We start from the raw sequence: 21,878 nt of genomic DNA on the forward strand, positions 1-21,878 counted from the left end.
AAATACAATACTCAATAGGTAGGTCGTGGAATAGGAGGTCGACAGTGAGGTTGGACGTTAAACTTCAAAATACCACTGGAAAATGAGGGTATATTGAATTAGGACAGAAATTTAGACTTGCAACAGCTGGCCACATTCGGACCACTCAAATAATTTGTGCAAAAGTTTTTAATTTGCCGAGAGCATTGATCCATGAAATCTACACTAAAGTCGATCATCGATGTTTACGTGTAGTTTACAATATCATTTCACGCATTTAATTTAGGTTAGATACTTTTAGCTCGCTTTAGTAACTGTGAGAAGTCTGTGAAACTGTATTGTTTATTGTACTTGAGGTTTTGGTATATTATGTACTACCGCTCTACTGGTTGGTCTCATGTAAAGGTGTTCCCCTCGAGAGCGGGAGGTCGTTTGTTCGAATCCCGACCGGGCCAAACAAAGACGTTAAATTAGTATTTGCTATTTCAACGCTTAACACGTGACATCATAGAGTAGGAGCACAGACTGGTCGGCTCAGAGTCGGAAATGTGTCCGGGTCGGGTGACTTTCTTCCTGCGAACTAATATCTTGGGAACTTACGTGTAAAAACACCGACTCAGCGTGTCAGTCTAGTAAAAAGCGGGGTTAATACTCGTATTGTATTTACATGTTATCGTCCTGAATATTCTTTTTATTTGCCGCTGGTCGTCATCCATTATCATCATTTATTTTACCGTTTTATTATACAGTGAAGTGTTTTTCTTCTACTGGTTTATATTACAACTTCTTAAATTTTCACCGATCAGAATTAAAATAGGGCAGGTGAAAATTTTCAATCAGAGACTAGTGATTGTTGGGATATCTTTGACGGTAAATAGTATTAAATCAAATGTGACTTTTGGGATATATAATATTTGACGGTAATTATTATTGAGTTAACTCCGTATAACTATTATTAAGTCATTAGGCGGTTTTCACTTATTATTTTTCTGTATACGGATCTTTCTATACAAAAAGACTGAAAGTTGACTATAAATGTTTTGATATGTCTGTGTATTTGTGTTGCTCTCGCATTAATGTACAGTATATCTTTATCACCTTTTATTCAAAATCAAATGATTCACTTGGGTATAGAAATATTGACATCTCGAGACCTCTCCCGTCCCACAGTATACCCTTGCTAAATGGGTGCGTTCGTTTGGCTTATCGGATATATAAATACGCAGTTTTGTCCCATCGAAATAGGAATGTATATCCGATTCCTGGTGTAGTGAGAATTTCACGCTATCTATACGTTAAAAAAACATTAGGGGGGGAAACGATCTATGCACGAGTTGAATGATCGAAATGTGTAATCAACAAGAAAGGTCAGCTAAATCTTTCAAATAAGTCGCATGGCTGATTTTAACACATTTTTTGCGACTTTTGCTAGGACAATTGTAGATGAAAAAAAATATAACGAAACCGATTAGCAAAACAATATCTAAAAAATGAATAAATGAAACGCCCAAAATAAGTTGAATCCTTCAATAAATTGTTGTAAACATTTTATTTATCCATTTTTGCTTTTATGGCAACTATTATACCAGTCTGAGATATAAATAAACTTGAAACAGCAATTGTTGACACGTAGACGAGACAGCCGTCATTGTTCGCTTCAATATATGAGTTATTGGCACTAAATGAAGATCGTTTTTCTGTTCTTATCCCCTCTCCTATTAGTTTTGCTAAAGGATACAATGTATCCCTTGATATGTACCACGACAACGTTTTTGTTATGTTTAAAAAAAAAGATTAAATGCAAAGAGAAAAATGATGGAAGAAAGATTTACTCTTAAAAATTCATACTTAAATAAAAATGAAATACTAGTATAAAAATTGGAAAACTGTTTGAGACGATTATTTATTGATTTATTGATTGTTGGTTGCTTAACGTCCAGTGGCAAATATTTCATGAATGTTCAGGACAAAAACAAGTTAACAATAAATACAATAGGTAGGTTTTGTAATAATAGAGGCCATCTGGGATGATAGTCGGGGAAATTTGGACTGCCACTGGACAATGAGGATAGGGACAGAAATTTTGCCTTGCAACAGGCCACCTACGGACCCGTCAAAGAGTTGTTGCAAGGGTTCTAAACGTGCAAATAGCGTGGCACTTTCTGTACACGAGGCATCGGATTTAACGTCCCCAATCTAACCGGACGTGGCTGCAAACTTGATACATCCCGCACAGCCAAACGGACGCCCCACTTTGGCAAGAGTTTTACTGCCGGTCGGAAAAAGACCAAGTGACCATATTTCTATTCCCCAGTCACCCTTGGGTGACGATTATTTACTGAAACCAAATGATTATACGTCACTAAATGAAGCTGATTAATTAATTGCTCCTTTTATGTCCAGTGGCAAATATGTCATGCATATTTACGACGAGATGCAAAGTGGATCAACCTGAGGCAAATGATTACAATTTTAAAGTGGCACTTTTTACAATAAGGTAGAGCGTTCGCTAGAAGTAAAACGTATGCCGTAATAGAATACAGTTGAATCCTGATCGAAGTCATAAGCTAAGCTATAAGCCCTCCTTCCCTCTTTTTTCTCAACGGTAGACGAATGCCAAAAAACAAAACGTCATGAATTTACAAACAATAACGGCCACTATACGTAAATGAGATATGGACTTTATTATTAAATAAATTCCTATTGCAGTCAACATCTCTCGGTTCGGGACAGATTAGTATTTCCACCGATTGATTATTGAATGGAGATATTAAAGCAACCAAAAGCACTTTGAATCAAAAAATTTTCTAAAATTGTAAATTATGGTATTTTGCTGGGTGTTATTTCCCGATCCTATTTCGGACCCCTTAATTTTAAGAGGGCGTATCTAATTAGTCATGCCCGATTAACTTTTAGTAAATTGAACCTCAACTTAAAGACCTACAACGGTATTTAAGTTGGAGGTACAATAAGTAGACAATAGATATCCTTTGTGAAATGAGATCGTCCCAGGTATCTTGGATAATTATTTTGCGTTGAATAACGATGAAAAATGCACGAGCAGGTTTGTAATACATGTTAAAAACTCAATCAGCTTTTGCAATATAATGGTGATCTACTTTAAATGTGATGTATACATAATGTATACAAGTTTTTGATATTAAAAATAATTTATTTTCTTCAATCTTTGTTTTATCTCTTCTCAAGTTTCTGTAGTTTGTGTTGTGGAGACAAAATGGATGCCACCCTCATACCCTTGCCAACAACCAACTCTCTCTCGTATTTACTAACTCGAGCCAAATAACAATTTAGCCAAGCAAGACAAAAGGGGGTAACAACCTAAAATTCTGCAACGTGGACAAAATGGACGTCATCTCAAACATACCCTGGTCACCAACCAATATTGCTCTACCCTGAAAAAGTCTGCAACGTGGAAACAAAATGGACACCAAACATAGCCTGGTCACCAACCAATGTTGCTCTACCCTGGAAAAAAGTCTGCAACGCGGACACAAACATTCCAGGGTCACTAGCAAATATTTGCTCTACCCTGCTCTAGGGCTCTAGTGTTTTCTTATCCCTATTCTACTACTACTAACGTTTGGCTGGTTTGCCAAGTCTTTAAACAAATTTCATTATATTTTCTGTTATAATATGTTGAAAGATATTCCAGCTAAACATATATAGGGTTACTTTGTAAAGTTATCAAGTGAGGTAAAATGATTAAAATGTTGAATATAGGAAATGCAATAGTTCGTACCTTTTATGGTATCTTAAGAAAAATGGAAAACTCTTATAGTAGAAAACTGCTAAATTCGTTTACCTCATGATTTAGTAAACAGACAACATTCAATAATACTGCACTGTATTTAGCATGTTTAGCACGTGGTTATGAATAAGAACCGCATCGAGTTCACTCATGGCATAATTCATTGATGTATCAATTTCTGATATTACTTTTAAAGTTGACAATGCAAAATTCTACCATTTCTGATCGATCAATAAAAAAAGGTGTATTTGTTGTCAAAAATATATGATAGGGTATGATTTTCTGTTATTCAAAATATATGAAAAGGCGGAGTACTGGATGTTGTCTCAGCTGTAAATGATTGAAGAGGACCTCCCGATCCTTAACTATCATGAATTGATCCAATACGATAACTTGAATTACTAACTCAGGCACCCCAAAGTGCTTCAAGAGCAAATAATTACACAATGAATTACATGCAATACATTTATCATATCTAGGAAACAATGATTGATTGTTTTTTTCTTAACGTACAGGGGCAAATATTTCATGCATTTTCAGGACGAAATTGAGCAAACAAAACAGAATAAAATAATTAAAAGAGAGGCGAAAGATACCGACCAACAGTACACAAAACACAACATAGAAAACTAAAGACTGAGCGAACCCCTCCAATAAATGGGAGTGATCTAAGGTGCTCCAGATTGGCAAGCAAATCCTGCTACACATGTGGCACCTGTGATGTTTCTCATGTAAGTATAAACCTGGTAATAAGTCTACTTCGGTAGGTCACATTCGAGGAAAAGTAAGCAGCATCCTTTAGGATGATAAATGTTGTTTTACTTTTCAGTATGTTGAGAGAAGTTCAGAACAAGCTATTTTGTTTGAAGAGTGGTCAAGACTTCATGTTTTAATAAAGTGCATTGTATTAGAAGTTAAGCACTTAACAACCATGATACAATTATCAATAGTTAATTGTTATTTCAAAGAGTTTGTATGACTTAAATGTGTCATTTTTCATATGAAGACTAACAAGGCAAAGAATTGGATGTGACAAAAATTTATATGCATTTTAAGGCATGAAGAACTTGTACTGTCTTCTGCAGATTTCAGGAGAATATGTTTTAGATAGTAAACTCTGTGTATGAAATGAAGAGGGCGCTTATTAAAGGATTTATAAAAAAATGAGTTCTTCCTTGAATTTATTAAAACAACATAAAAGATAGACAAATTTCTTTCTTTTTTCATGAGAGAATTAATTCTTTTATACTAATTCTTAATAGATGTGATTAGAGAAATACCACACAAGGTGCTTTTTGAAAGTCTATTTGTTAGCCTGAAATATACTTGTTATGATGTTTTGTTGTTGTGGCAAACACAATGTTTATCAGTTTGGTGTTTTTTCCAAATTTTAAAGTAAAATCAGTCTGAGACTTTAAAACTGGTACTCCAAAAGGAAGAGGCAGGTGTCTTACTGTGGGCATTTGTCTTGGTGAACTAGCACCTTAAAGTCCAGTTAACCGACAGGCCAGCTGGCTAGTACATGCAGACAGGTACTTATGTACCATTTGGCATTTTAAAAACTTTTGGCAATTTTTTTCTTTAGGACTTTTACCTTTTTCCATTTTTTTATTTTTTTAAAACTGTTTTAAAATATTTTTAACATCTTTCAATTCAGTTAAAAACAAATTTCTTTTTGTAAAATTTACATCACACATTTTGGCTTATTGTAACTTTGGCATTCAAAATTGAAAATAAAAACTAAAACTTCAAAATTGGCTGTATACTAAAAAAAATCAATGTTTTATGTCTAAAAGTTTTGATCTTCGTTTCAATGTTGAAATTTTATTCTTCCGAGCCAGGTACTTCATGATTAAACATCTTTTCATCAACAAACTTTTTATAGGGGTAGCTAACAACCATGGTAGTCAAATATAAGTGGCTAAGGATTGTATGGATTAGAGAGAAATGGAGGGAGGGAGAAATAGGAAGAATTGAGAGGGTGAGGGTAAATAATGAGAGTGGTGTGTAAAGATGTATGTTCTTGAGTGAGAAAAAGGAAGGTCTGCGAGATTAGGGTAATTATGATAGTGGTATGTAAGGATGTATGTTCTTTAGGGAGCTACTATTATATTTTTATGGGGGGGGGGGGGGGGGAGACTAGGATGAAAAATTTTGTCCTGCTTTTTTTTTTTAGTTGTAATCTCTGTCCTGCCTTTTTATTTTTCACTCTATTCTGTCCTGCCTTTTTTTTATTAGTTTATCCTGACTTTTTCCCCATAAATTGTCATCCTGCCTTTTTTGTTTGCAAAGTTGCTCATCCTGCCTTTTTTTTTTACTCAAAACTCCTGTCCTGCCTTTTTTTCAAATTTCATCCTTGCCCCCCCCCCCCCCCCCCCCCATAAAAATCAAATGGTAGCTCCCTTAGGGAGAAAAAAGAAGAATTGAGAGGATGAGGGTAAATATTGAGAGTGGTGTGTAAAGATGTATGTTCTTGAGGGAGAAAAAGGAAGATCTTAGAGGATGAGGGTAATAATGAGAGTGGTGTGTAAAGATGTATGTTCTTGAGGGAGAAAAAGAAAGATCTGAGAGGATGAGGGTAATATTGAGAGTGGTGTGTAAAGATGTATGTTCTTGAGGGAGAAAAAGGAAGATCTGAGAGGATGAGGGTAATAATGAGAGTGGTGTGTAAAGATGTATGTTCTTGAGGGAGAAAAAGAAAGATCTGAGAGGATGAGGGTAATATTGAGAGTGGTGTGTAAAGATGTATGTTCTTGAGGGAGAAAAAGGAAGATCTTAGAGGATGAGGGTAATAATGAGAGTGGTGTGTAAAGATGTATGTTCTTGAGGGAGAAAAAGGAAGATCTGAGAGGATGAGGGTAAATAATGAAAGTGGTATGTAAAGATGTATGTTCTTGAGGGAGAAAAAGGAAGAATTGAGAGGATGAGGGTAAATAATGAAAGTGGTATGTAAAGATGTATGTTCTTGAGGGAGAAAAAGGAAGATCTGAGAGGATGAGGGTAAATAATGTAAGTGGTGTGTAAAGATGTATGTTCCTGAGAGAGAAAAAGGAAGATCTGATCTGGGTAATATTGAGAGTAGATTGAAAGAAGTATGTTTTGGAGGGCGTGAAAGAGTGGCAGAATGTTCATTTCTTTGAAAGGGCTTGTTGTACTGGTCTAATGGAAGTGCAGTTTTCTCTATTCTCTCATGTAGTTTCTATTTTCTTCAAAAATCTGAACTTTTAACTTCTGAAATTATTGCTGCCTAAAATGTTTTGTTTAACTTTGTCGATGAACACACACTAAAGAGCTGTTAAGTGATTAAAGCAATGCCATCCTTTTGTTTGAACTTGCCAATACAAGCAATTTCTTCTCACTTCAGGTGAGATTTTCCTATATTAATTTTGGTATGACACTAAGCCATTACAGTTTATTGTTACAGGCTATGGACTTTCTACAGGCACGTACAGAAGGGGTGAAAAATACTCAACCCTCACCTAACCAGGTACAGTGGTATAATACAATATAAGAGCAAGAGTACACACATTGTCATACCCCACATGCAATTCAAAATATGGGAAAACAGGAATTAAGTATCTGATAGATCCAAAAAGGGTACACAGGTAAACAACTCATCACTGACAAGCTAAATACAGATTAAATATGAAGTCATTCTGTTCAGCTGTTTTATAGAAATGTGTGACTAAAAATTTAAAGTTCTTTAAACAAATTTAAAATTCAAGGTAAAAGCAAACAGTAAGAATGTAACTGACTGAACGGAAAATTGTTCACATGTTACAACTCATCACTGACAAGCTGCTTACCATATATAAAGGCCTTCTGTGCAGTATTTTCAGAAAAAAGTGTGAGATAAATATTTGTTGGACAAACAGGGAGGAATGGATTTGATTTGAATTGATTGATTGGTGTTTAATGCCACTTTCGGCACTATTGTATTTCGTGGCGGTCAGTTTTTATTGGTGGGGGAAGCCAGAGTGCCCGGAAAGAACCACTGACCTTCAGTAGGAAAACTGACAATCCTAGTCAATTAAGATTGGAGTAAAGTGCATCTACCACGTGCTGGATTGGAACTCACAACCTCAGTGTTGACAGACTTGTGATACATCAGTATGACTACTAAGACCACGAGGCCCCGGGAGGAATGGAAGGACAGACAAGGTGATTGCAATATAGCACACTTATATTGGAGTGGGGAGATACACACAATTACTTCTAAATTTACAGCATGATATATCATATTTATAAATATAATGGTAAAGAGTCTTGCATTGTTTCCTTTTACAAAGGGATCAATATCCTACCATCAGTTGCTTTTTTACTTAACTTGGATATAAATATAACATAAAACTAATTTTTGTTATTTTAGTTAATTTTATTTTAAATATTTTATCAGTAACAATTATCTTCTGTAAAAAAATCATAGAAATAGACTCTATAATTAGTTAAACGTTATCGAAACCAAGGCACTTTAAGTAACAATATCCAGTTTTACAGCAAAAGGTTTAAATTGATGAAGTACAAAATATGTTCAGGAACAGCAGCTAACCATAAAACCTAAAGGTTGTCTAGAAGTGGTCTTCAATAACAAACAAAATGTGTATGCAATATTTCAAGCTTTAAATAATCCAGAAAAGTTGTTAATAAATTTCTATTAATTTTTATTTTGGTTCATGGTAATTTGCGTTCAAATTGGAATAAATATTTCCAAAAAAAAAATAATCCTTCTTGAGTTGCTGATGTTTGATGTAAAATTACTACCATACAATATATTATATATAATTAAACGAGTCATACAAATTGGTATAATGGTTTAATGGATGATAAAGCAACAGGGAATGATGAAGAACATTAATTTAAAGAGGAATGTATATACAGAACCTTGAATCATTTATAAAACAGAATTAGCAAACGTGAGTGAGGATTAACATTTGAACTAAATCTTTTGTATGCTCTCTTTGAGTCGGCAGGAGTAAATTTCATTTGTGCATTTAATATAGGTTAGAGCTAACTAATTAAATTTTAATCTTCAAAACAAAACTTTCAAGCCACTAGAAAATTGCTGGATGATGTTATTAGTGTGTGAAAAAACAAGCTTTAGGATAGGAAAAATTCGTTGTTTCATACCTTTAATCAAAATATCAAAATAACTGATATGAACAGTGCATCCTCATTAGATTTAATATCATCCTCTAAGCCTTTGTCATGAATGTAATAAAAGTCATTATGTGGTGGAAGCAGTGTGCTAAATAAAAGTAGGAAAATAAAATAAATTTTTTTTTAAATCTTGAAAACATTGGTAATTTAAAAATTTAAAGGGAATTTTTTTTTTTTTTTTAACCTGGTACTTTTATAGCAGTGTAAATTTGGGGTGAAAAGTTTATAAAAATAAAGTTGGCTAATTAAGAAGAATGTCTAATAAAGAAGCACTTTCATATTCTGTTAAAAAACTTTCACATGTAAAAATATATTAACACTAAAAATATGACTATTATGCATATTAAAAATTATCTACAAAATATATTACAACTTTATTCTGTTTACGATCAAAGATTTAAATTATCAATATCTACTGGGTATTACCTTGTTGATATAAATCACATTCAATTAGTTTATCATATTGCACATACTAGAGATCATTATGCTAAGATCACCTTGTATTGTATTCTACTGTGAAGTCATTTATTTTCGTGGGAATCAATTTTTCGTGGATTGCGGAAAACTTGCATTTTCTAATTAGATATCTTATTTCGTGGTTTGCATACAAGCCTATTGAAAATTTGTAATTTGCTGAACATTTAAATTCGTGGTTCACCTATAACCACAAAATCCACAAAAATTAGTATCCAACGAATAATAATGAATCCACAGTATTTATAATACATGTATATATATATAAATTTCAAGCTTATCTTAAAACATCTATCTACACTCCTCCATAGATCAGACATAAGTTTTGTCATTTCAAGGATTATGTTTTTCTGAAAATATTAAATTCTACAACTACTGTACACAGTTTTGTGTGTGCATATTATTGGTCAAAATTAGAATATCAAATTTAAAGATTAGATTGACTTTAGATAATCATATAATTGTCTTTTTCATAACATCAGGGTAATAAATCTTTATGGCAAATATTCTTGTGAATGATAATTGTTGACATTTTCTGAAATTTTTCTTTGATCTTTCTGTGTGATAATTTTCTACCTCAAGCAACTTGACTGAGATGGGTTTTTTCTTAGTCGAGTAAAGTGAGAATGCAATGATGTCAGAAGTTAAGGTCATTGACATTGCCTAGGAAAATAGTGATAAACAGGTTATATATGATCTATCAAACACAAAAAATTTCTCAGCAAAATCTCATCTAAGGGCTATTGCCCTTTCATGAGAGAGATCGCAGCCAAGAAACTTTCATTTTCGAAACCATAGATTATCTATCAATATTCCTATTCAAACAAAACAGAAACTGGTAAAATAAGTTAGCATATACCAGATCTTTATCTTATTTTAAATAATACAGATTTTCTTTCTTTTTTCAATACACTTTGTCTATCACACAAAATGCTCTTAAATATTAGAAAAGTCTGTGATTTGACATACAAAATATTTGTTTTAAGATTCTTTTTTTTAAAAACTTGTATGGTTACCCAAAACCATAAACTATTTGTGATAAAAACTCTTTGCAAAACTAACTAATTACAATTAAATTTATAGTTCAATCATCTTTCAATATCAGCTTTTACTTTTTGCAAATTTAAACATGTTGTTAGAGTTTATCTATTTTCTAACTCACATTTCATCTTGGTTGTCCTAAATGGTATCTTAAAAATTACATACTTGTTTTATCTGAATTTTCTTTAAAATGTCTCATGTACTAATTATTTCTTAAAACTGTAAATAGGAAAATTTTCTAACTTATTTCATGATCACCTAAAATGGACAAAAATATCCCAAGTGCAAATCGTTTAAAGAATGTAAAAGTATTGATGAGGAGTGCCAACTAAGCATTGCTGAGTGAATTTAACTCCCAGCACAAAAAAGATTATACATTGAATTAGTCGTGATAATCAATGTGTACTGTATTCTAATGCATGATGATTACGTTTAATTTCTAAAACAAGATTTCAAAATTGACGATCACAACAATTTGAAACTGTACATGATAAGGTTTGTCAACTACCAGCCCAAGACAGAAGTAAACTTTGACTTCCTGAGCCACTTAAAACTGACCAATTTTATAAATCTGACATGTAGTAGCTAAAGTAAAACAAAAACAATCAATCAATTCTTCAACTGTAAATTCAGGTTTTTTTCATCAGGATTTTAAATTTGGGTATTTACAAATACAAATTTAATTAGAATAAAAAAATTTCTGTGTGACATGAATCATCAGTAATACAAACAATAATAAATGGCACTTTCTATGAGACAAATTGTACACAAAAATAAAACTAGCATTTACTACAAAATCTATGTAAAATTTATTATGGCAAAAGCATTTTGTAAATATCTGGCAATGTAAATGACGACGTGGAATAATCAGTCAAACTCCCTCTTTTCAAACTAAAAAGTGTGAATTTGATTTATATTCTCATCATATCATTTCATGTTAATCTGGAAAGTAAGAGTTGTCTCCCATTTAAGTAGGTTTTCAAACAATTTATTTTTTTTTATATCTGATACTTGTTTTTCAAAATTTTACTTAACACAAAGTACTTGACACTCAATACTTCTACAATATATTTTTGTTTTTCTATTTTTTTTTCAAATCTTGTAAATAACATTTTTTAATAGAGTGAATGAAAATATGTAACTCTAGTTATGCTAGCCTGTAATGTCTTTAACATTTTTGTAACTCAATAAGTGATTAATTTTTGCTGTATTTTTTACTTAAAAATATATCTGTTCAATAAAATTTTGAAAATTGAAAAATTTGCAATTAAAAAAAAAATAACAGAATGGGAGACAACTCCAGTTTGATGGCATGTAGGAATGTTTAAGTTACAAAACATTTTTTTTTAGAAAAAAATGCAAATTATTCATTTGTGTCCATATCTTTGTTCAAAATATTGAGATCTTTTTTAGCAAATGAAAGCAATGGTGAAAGATTGGATTTCATATTATTTTTTTTTCACAAGATATTTTATGTTTAAAATATTCATATATGTACTTGATTTTTTGTGTTAAATGATAAATTTGAAATATAGTATCCATTCAATTCAATACCTTTGTTACAAAAGTACTTAATACTTTATATAAATAAATAAGACTTAATAATTTTGATAAAAATCTTGTAAATTAAAAGTAAATTTCTTATATCAGGAAATATTACTACAAGGAGCCAATTTTTTCGGTTTTGGTGTCCGCAAAACTCTAGATAAAACATGATCTTGATCGTGATTTAATTTTTTAAGAAATACAAGATAATTACTCATGATTTCATATGTGCAACTGTAAAACAATGACTCTAAAAACAGCAAATTAGTCCCATTAAACAAACCACAAACAACTGGCATCAATGTATAAAAACACTTGTATGGTATAAATAAATATCTTAGGCCAAACAAAAAAGTGTCATTAGGGTTTCAGACTTTTAAAGAACAGAGAAGCTAGATGAAAAATTTATAGCTTTTATTAAATGGTTTATTTACCTAGAATATATGAATTTAGGACTTTTGTTGTGATTTTAACAACTGAATATCCTAAGTATGAATTAAAAATACTAGGTCAAGCTTGAAACATTTCCTCATGTAATTACAGATGAGAAGATTTTCAAAAAATTGTCAATTAGAATCAAAATTGCCTTTTGAGGTCAAGTTTTTTATACAATCTGAACCAACTGCAGATTATTTGTAAAGGAGCTTCCATCTATCATGATAATGGGTATGCACAGAAACCCTAAACACACATTATTTTATTTATTTTGGCCTTAAAGTATTATATACTAGGTGAACCAGCACCGTAGCCAATATTTATAAACTTTCATATATGTTAAAAACTATCATTTTATTCATATATCAGAAATATATAATAAATAAGTTATCACTCTATGTGATGAAACAAATCTAATAAATCACTACAAAAATATAGCAACACAATATATAAAGTGGAAATAATAAAAAAAAAAAAAAAATCCGGAATGGTATGGCATTGGGGCTATTTTACTTAGGCCTGATCTGGAATCCAATGTGTGAGGGGAAGGGGTCATGAGGTACTTTTTTTTTAAAACCCCAGTCTCCCATAAAATAATTTTTTATCTAAAATTATGATTCATAAAACAGTTGTCAAAAAACACAACCACCCAATAAATTTAAATACTTCTTTACACGTTCATTTTTTAGTAGTAGTACACACCATTTTCTACATTAGACATTTTGTATTTTATTCTATTTGAGAGTCTTAAAAAAACAGGTGCTCCCCTATCCTCAAATAACATTTGAATAGAATAGCCCTTACATGTGATTTTTCATAAACAGGTCTACAGATTTGACTTCAAGCAAAATAGGAGGCTGCATTATCCCCCTATCATAAACCTAGATTTCTTGCACTATGTAAATATACATGTATGCTGTAGAAGAAATATACCATATTCTATAAAACTATGTCACAAGATCAACAGAAAAAATTACATTTTCATCATAAATAACAATAATAAAATTATTTTTGTAATAAAACAATAACAATGGAATGTCTTCATATAAATAATCACCAGATTTTGCGTGAACACATATTTGGTTTGCAAATCAACAATAAACTTCAAACTGAGGCTGGAATATAAAATTGCAATTCAATCACATGATTTGTGTGGCACTTGTTTTCAGTGGGCTCTCATGTGGAACCACCAATTTACTGTAGTTGACCAACTGTTATCTTGAGCTTCTTTGAATTTTTTCCTGAACTTCTCTAAAGCCTCATCCTGTGTAGAGTTCAAAGCAAGAACTTCTTTAATGTAATCAATATCTGAGACATTATTTAGCTGAGGTATTCCTGAGGAAAGCATCATCATAAACAACTGAATCAGTAGTGGTGCTCTGCTACGAATGATTAAGTAAGCCCTCTCACAAATTTCTTTAAAACTGAAAGTATAAAAAGTATTACTAATTACAAATATCTATAGAACATGATAACTTTACTTAGTAAGAATAATAATTTAAACCGAATATTATTATAATTTACATATATAATAAACAATTCTATTGAGTAATACATTATCACATGACAGGAAATAATTTTGATAATTTTCATTTGAATGCAATAAATGAGGACTTACTCTATTCTACACCAATGATTAACCTTGTGAGCTTCTTGATTGATACACAATTTACCTCCCATCATAATAACATCACTGGCTGTTGTAAACAAAATGTCAACTGCCAGGTTTGGAAATTCATTTAATGTCATCAATAGCCAGGTTTGGAAATAAGATATCGATTATAACACAATGTTGACTGCTGTATCCCTATTTTTGACATTTTTACCTATTATGTCTGTTTGTTTTGTTCACACATTGTTGTCAATATAATGGAATTGTATGCGACTGTCATACATTACAAGTGAGAGGTTTAGCTAGCTCTAAAACCAAGTTTATTCCACCATTTTCTACATAAGGGAATGCCTGTACCAAGTCAGGAATATGACAGTTGTTTCCCATTCGTTTGATGTGTTTGAGCTTTTGATTTTGCCATTTGATAAGGGACTTTCCGTTTTGAATTTTCCTTGGAGTTTCGCATATAGTTATCTTACTTTTTAGTAAAACATTTTAACAAAAAAATAAAAGTGTGAACATATTTACATGAGAACAACATGGTAAAAAAAGTTTGTAACACGCCATGAAACATGGTTCAAATTGGATTATCTCCCTTTTATCTGCATAAATATCAATTAAAAAGTAACATTACAAATTTATTATATTTATGTGAGATACACCAGAATATACTCTTTTAGTTGAATATTAATTATGTTGCATGTGTGTTTTTCTCTTCTATGCATTGTGAATTTTAAACTAAACATTGCATTATGCCAAGCAATTAGAAACATGACTAGACTATATTCTGAATGAAGTTATCTCCCTTTTTTAGTGAAAATAAAGTGCATATTTTGATAAAATGGTAATACCTAAATACATAATTTTATAAATTGAATAATTGAGTACTGTAAAAAGTTATGTATAATCCGTATTTATGTATAACACCCATACCCTTTTACACCACGGAAAATTAGGAGGTGAAAGTCCTGTAATTCGGTTTCAAGTCACATTTTGTTTAACTAAACTGCAACATACATACATACAATAAAATCTTCCATTTACAAACATACAATAGAATTTAATATTTATAAACTTACTCATGGAAATTTTGTGGCTTTTTTTCACCATCCTTTATGACATATTCAAAATGGCTAGTTAGAATAAATGGTACTCGTTCTCTGCGAATGTTAAACTTTGTTTTCTTATTTCCAAGAAAATGTCCAAAGTCTATATGGAACAACTGAAATATCAAATATTAATGAAGATAAATCTTATAATTTTTGTATAGCAAGTGAAACTAACATTAAGAATGTACTTAGATAAAATTTAAAAACTCTAGAATTTAAAATTGATACTATAAGTCAGAAGAACATTAGTTAAGGAATAAAATAAGCTAAAAATGTTGAGATATTTGATATTCTGAATAAGGCGGGAAAAGGCTGACTCAGACTTTTACCTTATATTTAGCATTTGCATTATTTGGGTCTCAAATCATAAGAAAACAAATCTTGAATCTGCTTAAAATTTTGGTAATGACCTTTTTATGAGCTATACTGAAGTCTTCTATGAAAAGAAAAGTGGGTAATATGGGGCAAAATATTTTACCCTGTATCATTGGAAAAAACCCAAGGAGTCTGAACATCTGACAAAATTCATAAACCTGATCTGAGTACATCCTTAAATCAGGTTAGATTTTTATCAATTATTCATTAGTTCATCTAATTATAACATTTTGACACAGTATAAATTTGGAACAATTACCTATTTCAGAATATCTTGTTTTCAAAAATTTTTTTTTAAAAGAATACACCAATCAAAATGCCTGTAATCACTTATAGAAGACAGGATTATAAGCAATATTGTCTAACTTAGGGTTGCTTTTTAAAACACAATTCTTATTAGGTAATTTGAGAAAAGGATCTGTGAATGCAGAAAATGATAAAATTCAAACTTTAATATCTAAAACACTAATAATTAGAACACTATGAGTTTTATAACATTTAGTACCTTAATCTATACCATAGAAACAACAATTATTGTAACATTCCTATAACAGGAACATATTTTGCTTACTGTGGATTCATCACGTATATGTTGGATATCAATTTTAGTGGATTTTGTGGTACAATGTAAACCATGAATTTAAATGTTCAAGAAATAAAAATTTTCTATATTCTTGTATGGAGACATTTGCAAAACCATGAAATCAAATATCCACGAAAATTGGTATCCTTAAGATTTGTATAAAATAAATAAACAAAGAATATTTGTCCATAGGACACCATGCTCAGCCTGCACTATCACATTGCCATGTTCAGCAAGCCATGCAATAAGGGTCAAAATCATAATGTGGCATGAAATTTTAAAACTTAAAATCATGATGAACATGTGTACTATGTTTCAAGTGGTGTGACCACAACATCATAGTAAACTACCTTGACTAAAATCTTTAACCACAGAATGTACTTCATTCACAATATCACATTCCCATGTTCAGTGAACTATGAAATCAGGGCCAAAACCAAAATTTGGTATATAATTTTAAAAGTTCACATCATAATGAACAGGTGTCCTTAGTTTTAAGTTGATATGGCTAGAACTTCACAATAAACTACCTTGACCAAAAAACTTGAACCCTGAAATAAGATGGACAAAGGAACAGACAGAATATCAGGCCAGAAAACATAATGCCACTCTACTGTTGTTGCCAGGGCATAATAAACGGCAAATAATTTACAACGATTTCATGTCAATTATTGTTCTTGGCATATTCCTTTTAAATTGTTTATGAATTAAACTGTTAACACAGAGATGTCTCGCCTTTTTGTAATTTTGATAATGCAAATGTTGAAATTAAAATAGCAATACTTTAAAATGTAAGTTATGCAAATATTCAAAGTCAATGAACCATGACTGAAGGTACATGGCTAAATAATTTCCATGGAAATGAGATGTGCCAATGCTAATACAACTGCATACCAAATACCATTGACATATCATAAGTTGTTCCCTTTTAACAAACATTAACTTGTAAACTATGTAAAAGTTACAAAATCAATGAACCAGGGATGAGGGGGTGGGGCTATATAATCTCCATGGAAACGAGACTTCCAAATGCCAATACATTTGCATACCAAATATCATGGACTTAACATTAGTGGTTTATCTTAAACTGATCTAATCTACATGTAAACTAAGCAAGTTTTAAAGTCAAAAGACCATGACTGAGGGGGCGGGGCCAAATATTCTCCATGGAAATGAGATGTGCTAATGTTTATACAACTGCATACCAATTAACATTGGCCTACCACTAATGGTTCCTCTTAAACTGACCTAATCACAAACTAATACATGTAAACTAAGCAAAAGTTTAAAGTCAATAGACCATGACTGAGGGGGCAGGGCCAAATAATCTCCATGGAAATAAGATGTGCTAATGCTAATACAACTGCATACCAAATATCATTGACCTACCACTAGCGGTTTACCATAAACTAGACCTTATCACAAACTAATACATTGTTGACGCTGCCGCCGATGCTGGAAACAGCATACCTATGTCTCACTTTTTGACTCCATCAAGGCGAGACAATAAAAATGAAAGATCAGAAATTCTTTATTCATTGAACTTCTGAGTTGAATGAGGTTTGAGCATCTCTGAATTTCTGATGAGACTTGAGACAGGGAAGTCAAAGCAGATGTCTCCTCTGCTATTTTAACATTGGCATCTTTGACGACTTTTTAGAGGTCAGACTTTCTTATATATTTGTACAGTTCCATTGTGCATTGTGTTTATAGGTCCTTCACTGATCCTTCACTGATTGGTGATACAGAACACATGTAGGCTTGACTTCAGAAGTTCAGAAGTTCAGATGTTGCTGTTCAAGTAAGTTGTCCTGGGATAAGTTTAAATGTCAGGAAATGGTCAAAATACAGAACTTTACATCATTTATCATACAGCTTCCAAGGGCCTTCAGTAAACCCCATACCTGCTTCATTAAACCATTTTTGGAAAGTGGACAGGGTTACTTTGCAACCCTGTTAGTCTATTCAAATATATGAGTACACTTCATTTACTGTTAACTATGCCACTATTCAGCTTCCTATTATAAGGAACACCCCTTAACGGTCTCTTGATATACTGTTAACTATTCCACTGGGATACTCTCTTGGGTACTACAGACAAGATTTGGGAAAATTAAAATTCTACTGTAGATTGCCAATTGAATCTTTCTGATAATACCTTTTCTTAAAGTTGTTATCTGTCATTAAGTTTTTGTAAATTGTTTTGTAATAAATTAGACTGTTAGCAGGGCTTCCACAACGGTCGTATTTCCCAGACTTGTCTGGTAAATTATATAAATGACTTGTTGTGCCGATGCTGAAACGGACATTTTAACATAGTTCAGAAAAAAAAATTGAAGTTTATGCGATCTTTTTGACCTGACCTTTTGCCTTAAACAGCCACACATTTCCGGTCATATAAGTGACATGATGAATAATTACTATCAAAACAAACCCTACTGTAATACCCTCTCATTACAATCAAGGTAAATTAGTTCTCTGACAGCTAAAATTTACCTGTTCAGCCGACATGTAAACTATTTTGTACCGGACATTGATCAGTCTAATCAAAGTTATTTTCTTAAATTTCAGGGGTTTGCATCTAATTAAATTAGTCATCAAGATTTAGATTATCAGAAAACGTAAATAAATATGATTTGATGAAAATTTAACAAGGTAGTAATAAAGTCTTTAAGGTAAAATCGTCAGAACCACGTTGTTTGAACTAGTACTCGTGTGCGCATGTGTGAGATTTAACTATGCATCTGAATTTTCAAAAAAAGCTAAAAATATCATTGATACCTTTATCTAACGTTCATTTCGAGTATTTTCCAGAAGAAATAACACGGAAAGAGCTACTTTAAACTCAATTGTGCTTTGTAATTGTACATGGATTTTACGTATCCGTCTCTGGTCCGTGTTTTACCATTGTCAAGTCAACATCTGGTATTAGGAAAATGCACTTTTTAAAAACGAAAGTGAAGTTATTGACAGCATAATTTTGCACAAATAAAAGGTCTAAGGCAGATATTAGTATGATGATGTTGCACACTTCGAATGGTGCACTGTCAATTTAACAGTGAATGCCAAAACATCGAATTTATATAAAAGATAAAGTTAAATATCGTTTTTGTGTCAATCATAATTTATATGATGCCCAACTGATAACTATGGTTGCCTTTAATCATTTAGTCTTAAGGGATTAAAATCGGCATAAAATAAAAAAAAAAAAGTGTCCGGCTGGCTAAAATATTTTATGGAAGCCCTGACTGTTAGTTTTCTTATTTGAACTGTTTTAAATTTTTCTTGTTGGGGGCTTTTATAGCCGACTATACGGTATGGTTTTTTTCCATTGTTGATGACCTATAATTGCTTTAATCCTCTTTGTTTAAACTTTGGTGGATAGTTGTCTCATTAGCAATCATACCATGTCTTATTATTTTTATATTAACAAGCTTGCAAAATTTTATAAAAAAGATTTTCTGACTACCTGTCCAGTCTCTTTCATCATTATGTTGTCATTATGTCTGTCACCTACTCCTAAGATGTAGGTAGCCACAGCATATCCAGCACAGGACAGCTTAAATTCTTCAACTGCTCTTTGTAAACTGAAAATAAGTCAAATCATCATCAGATGTTTTGCTTAACTTGCTAAAATAGATACCATGTACAAAATTTGAAATAACCAGGAATTAATTATCTACTTGTGTTTTAACATCATTTTGCCATATTTTGTTTTGAATAGCATTCATAATGCCATATTTTCCTTATATAAAATAAATAATAGTTTATAGGATTTTTTTTGTAATTAAGATTATTTTCAAGGTCTGTTTGATTCATAGATTAAATAAATATATATGTCATCAATTTACAATTATAAGAATGATTTATTTGTAGAAGAAATCAGACAAGAATTAGTTCTTTCTGGTGGCTCCCTTGTTTCACTTTTCGATTTTGACATCTTTTTCTATTTAATGACTGAACATTCTGAGCACATGCACACCCCATCTCCTAATAAGGGTCAAATAAAAGGTTGCATGCATCAATTCAGACCAAAATGAGGTAGGTGAATTATTGTCTATGCAAGACAATAGTATATCAGTAATGTTTTTGCACAACAAAATGGAACAATACTGGCTGCTAATAACCAATTATTATTATAATATTCTGCTTTTATAAATGTTTGAAACCAAAAAAAAAATCTTATTTTTATCTTAATTGTAGCTGATGTCCTTTTTTAAACAACCATGAATCAATCAATTATTTTATGATTCATGCCTTTGTTTTTGGAAGAGGGGTCTACCAGCATATTTCTAGACATTTCTGCCTTTGTCCATTTGACATTATAATTTTTAGCCAATACTACTGCCAAACTTTAAACAACATTTGTACCTGTGTTCACTTGGATTTTTATGTTTTAACCAATCATAAAGTGAATTCTTATCCAGTCCTTGTTTTCTCCATTTTTGTATTCCGGCAAGTGTTAAAGATTTCTGTACAACTTCAATCATACCCTCTTCACATCCAGTGGCAACACATCCATATGGGTTTAATCTGAAATAGAATATGGTACTTGAATGTTGCCCATTAAAATAATAATAGTTTTTTTATCAATCACAAGAAGAAAAAGTTATTTTATCTTAAAGTTTGTCACCCGTCACAAAAAATTTCCTGTTTCCTGTAAAATGTTGGGTTTATTTTCCCCATCACAAGAAGAAATATTTGATTTAATTGTCAGTATGAAATGTTTTAATGTGTTAGAAAATCAATGAGGATAAAACTAAAGGTCAGTAGTAATAAATTAGGCCATTAATTTTCTCGTTAGAATTGTTTTACATTTGTCATTTTGGGGCCTTTTATAGCTTACTATGTGGTATGGATTTTGCTCATTGTTGACTTGTCAGGTCAGACAATGTTTAATGTGCCCACTTAGGGTGATAAGTTTTCCTAAAGATTAATAACTTGTTAAATAGCATAAGAAAATCTGGCGCCAAGACTTAGATTTTTATTTTTAGCAAATATTGTACTGTCAAATTAAATATTTTGTATGAAGCAAGAAAACAAGAAGTCAGAACTAATGTCTTTCTCTCTTTAATTTTTTTAAAGTTTCCAAAGAATGCATTATGTCTAAAATTGTGTTTCAAAATTCATTGTCATTTTCTTTTTCTTTACACAGTTCTGATTTTCCTGATATAATTCTTGCACACCTTTTAGCTTTTTGGACATTTGTTATCAAGATAAAAGTTGAAACTGTATTGACTCCCCTTAAAAACATGCTAAGTGAGATAAAATATCCAATTATAAGTTTTGAATAGCATCCAGGGGTGTGGAAATACTATGCCCAACTTGGGCCCCACTTGATCAGCTTGTCCAGACAAGAGAATAGTGAACAAACTATTTGTCCCTGACAAGAAATTTCTGTATGAGCCCAATTTAACCAGTAGGGACGTCAAAACATTTCCTGGACAAGTAGATTTTTGTATAGAACTTGGCCTTGTACAAGTGAAGAATTTTGATATTTCCACACCACTGTGTATGATATGAATTATTAGTGTAATGAGAGGTTTCATCATACCTGAGATCATAGCCTTCTGATTGCCATATAGTATCCATGACTTCTAAAATCTGTAATGTCAGCATATCTTGCCGTAAATCTTTAAAAAAAATAAAAATCTATTAAGTTAGATTAGAATAATTATTGCATAAATGTAAGGTTTTGAGGCTCTACAGTTAATACATTGTATAATCACCCACCTTTTCTTTATAAGATACAGTCAAACCTGCCTTAGCAGACACCTCATTACAGCTGTCACATGTCTC

General features: G+C 31.7%; 1 protein-coding gene across 4 annotated transcripts in view; it reads right to left on the reverse strand.

Moving 5' to 3' along the window:
* Positions 1 to 8,102: 8,102 nt before the first annotated feature.
* LOC127719908 (phosphatidylinositol 4,5-bisphosphate 3-kinase catalytic subunit beta isoform-like) overlaps positions 8,103 to 21,878 on the reverse strand; it is a 77,656-nt gene continuing 63,880 nt past the window's right edge. For all 4 annotated transcript variants that reach the window (XM_052226272.1, XM_052226273.1, XM_052226271.1 and 1 more), the window contains 5 exons: positions 21,634 to 21,712; positions 20,451 to 20,612; positions 19,549 to 19,666; positions 15,092 to 15,234; positions 8,103 to 13,824 (listed from right to left, as the gene is read on the reverse strand). In XM_052226272.1, the coding sequence (XP_052082232.1) occupies positions 13,566 to 13,824; positions 15,092 to 15,234; positions 19,549 to 19,666; positions 20,451 to 20,612; positions 21,634 to 21,712 (761 nt within the window). In that variant the 3' untranslated portion in view covers positions 8,103 to 13,565. The remainder of the gene's footprint in view (positions 13,825 to 15,091; positions 15,235 to 19,548; positions 19,667 to 20,450; positions 20,613 to 21,633; positions 21,713 to 21,878) is intronic.

This window comes from Mytilus californianus, unplaced genomic scaffold (assembly GCF_021869535.1).
Source record: "Mytilus californianus isolate M0D057914Y unplaced genomic scaffold, xbMytCali1.0.p SCAF_11, whole genome shotgun sequence".
Classification (NCBI taxonomy): domain Eukaryota; kingdom Metazoa; phylum Mollusca; class Bivalvia; order Mytilida; family Mytilidae; genus Mytilus; species Mytilus californianus.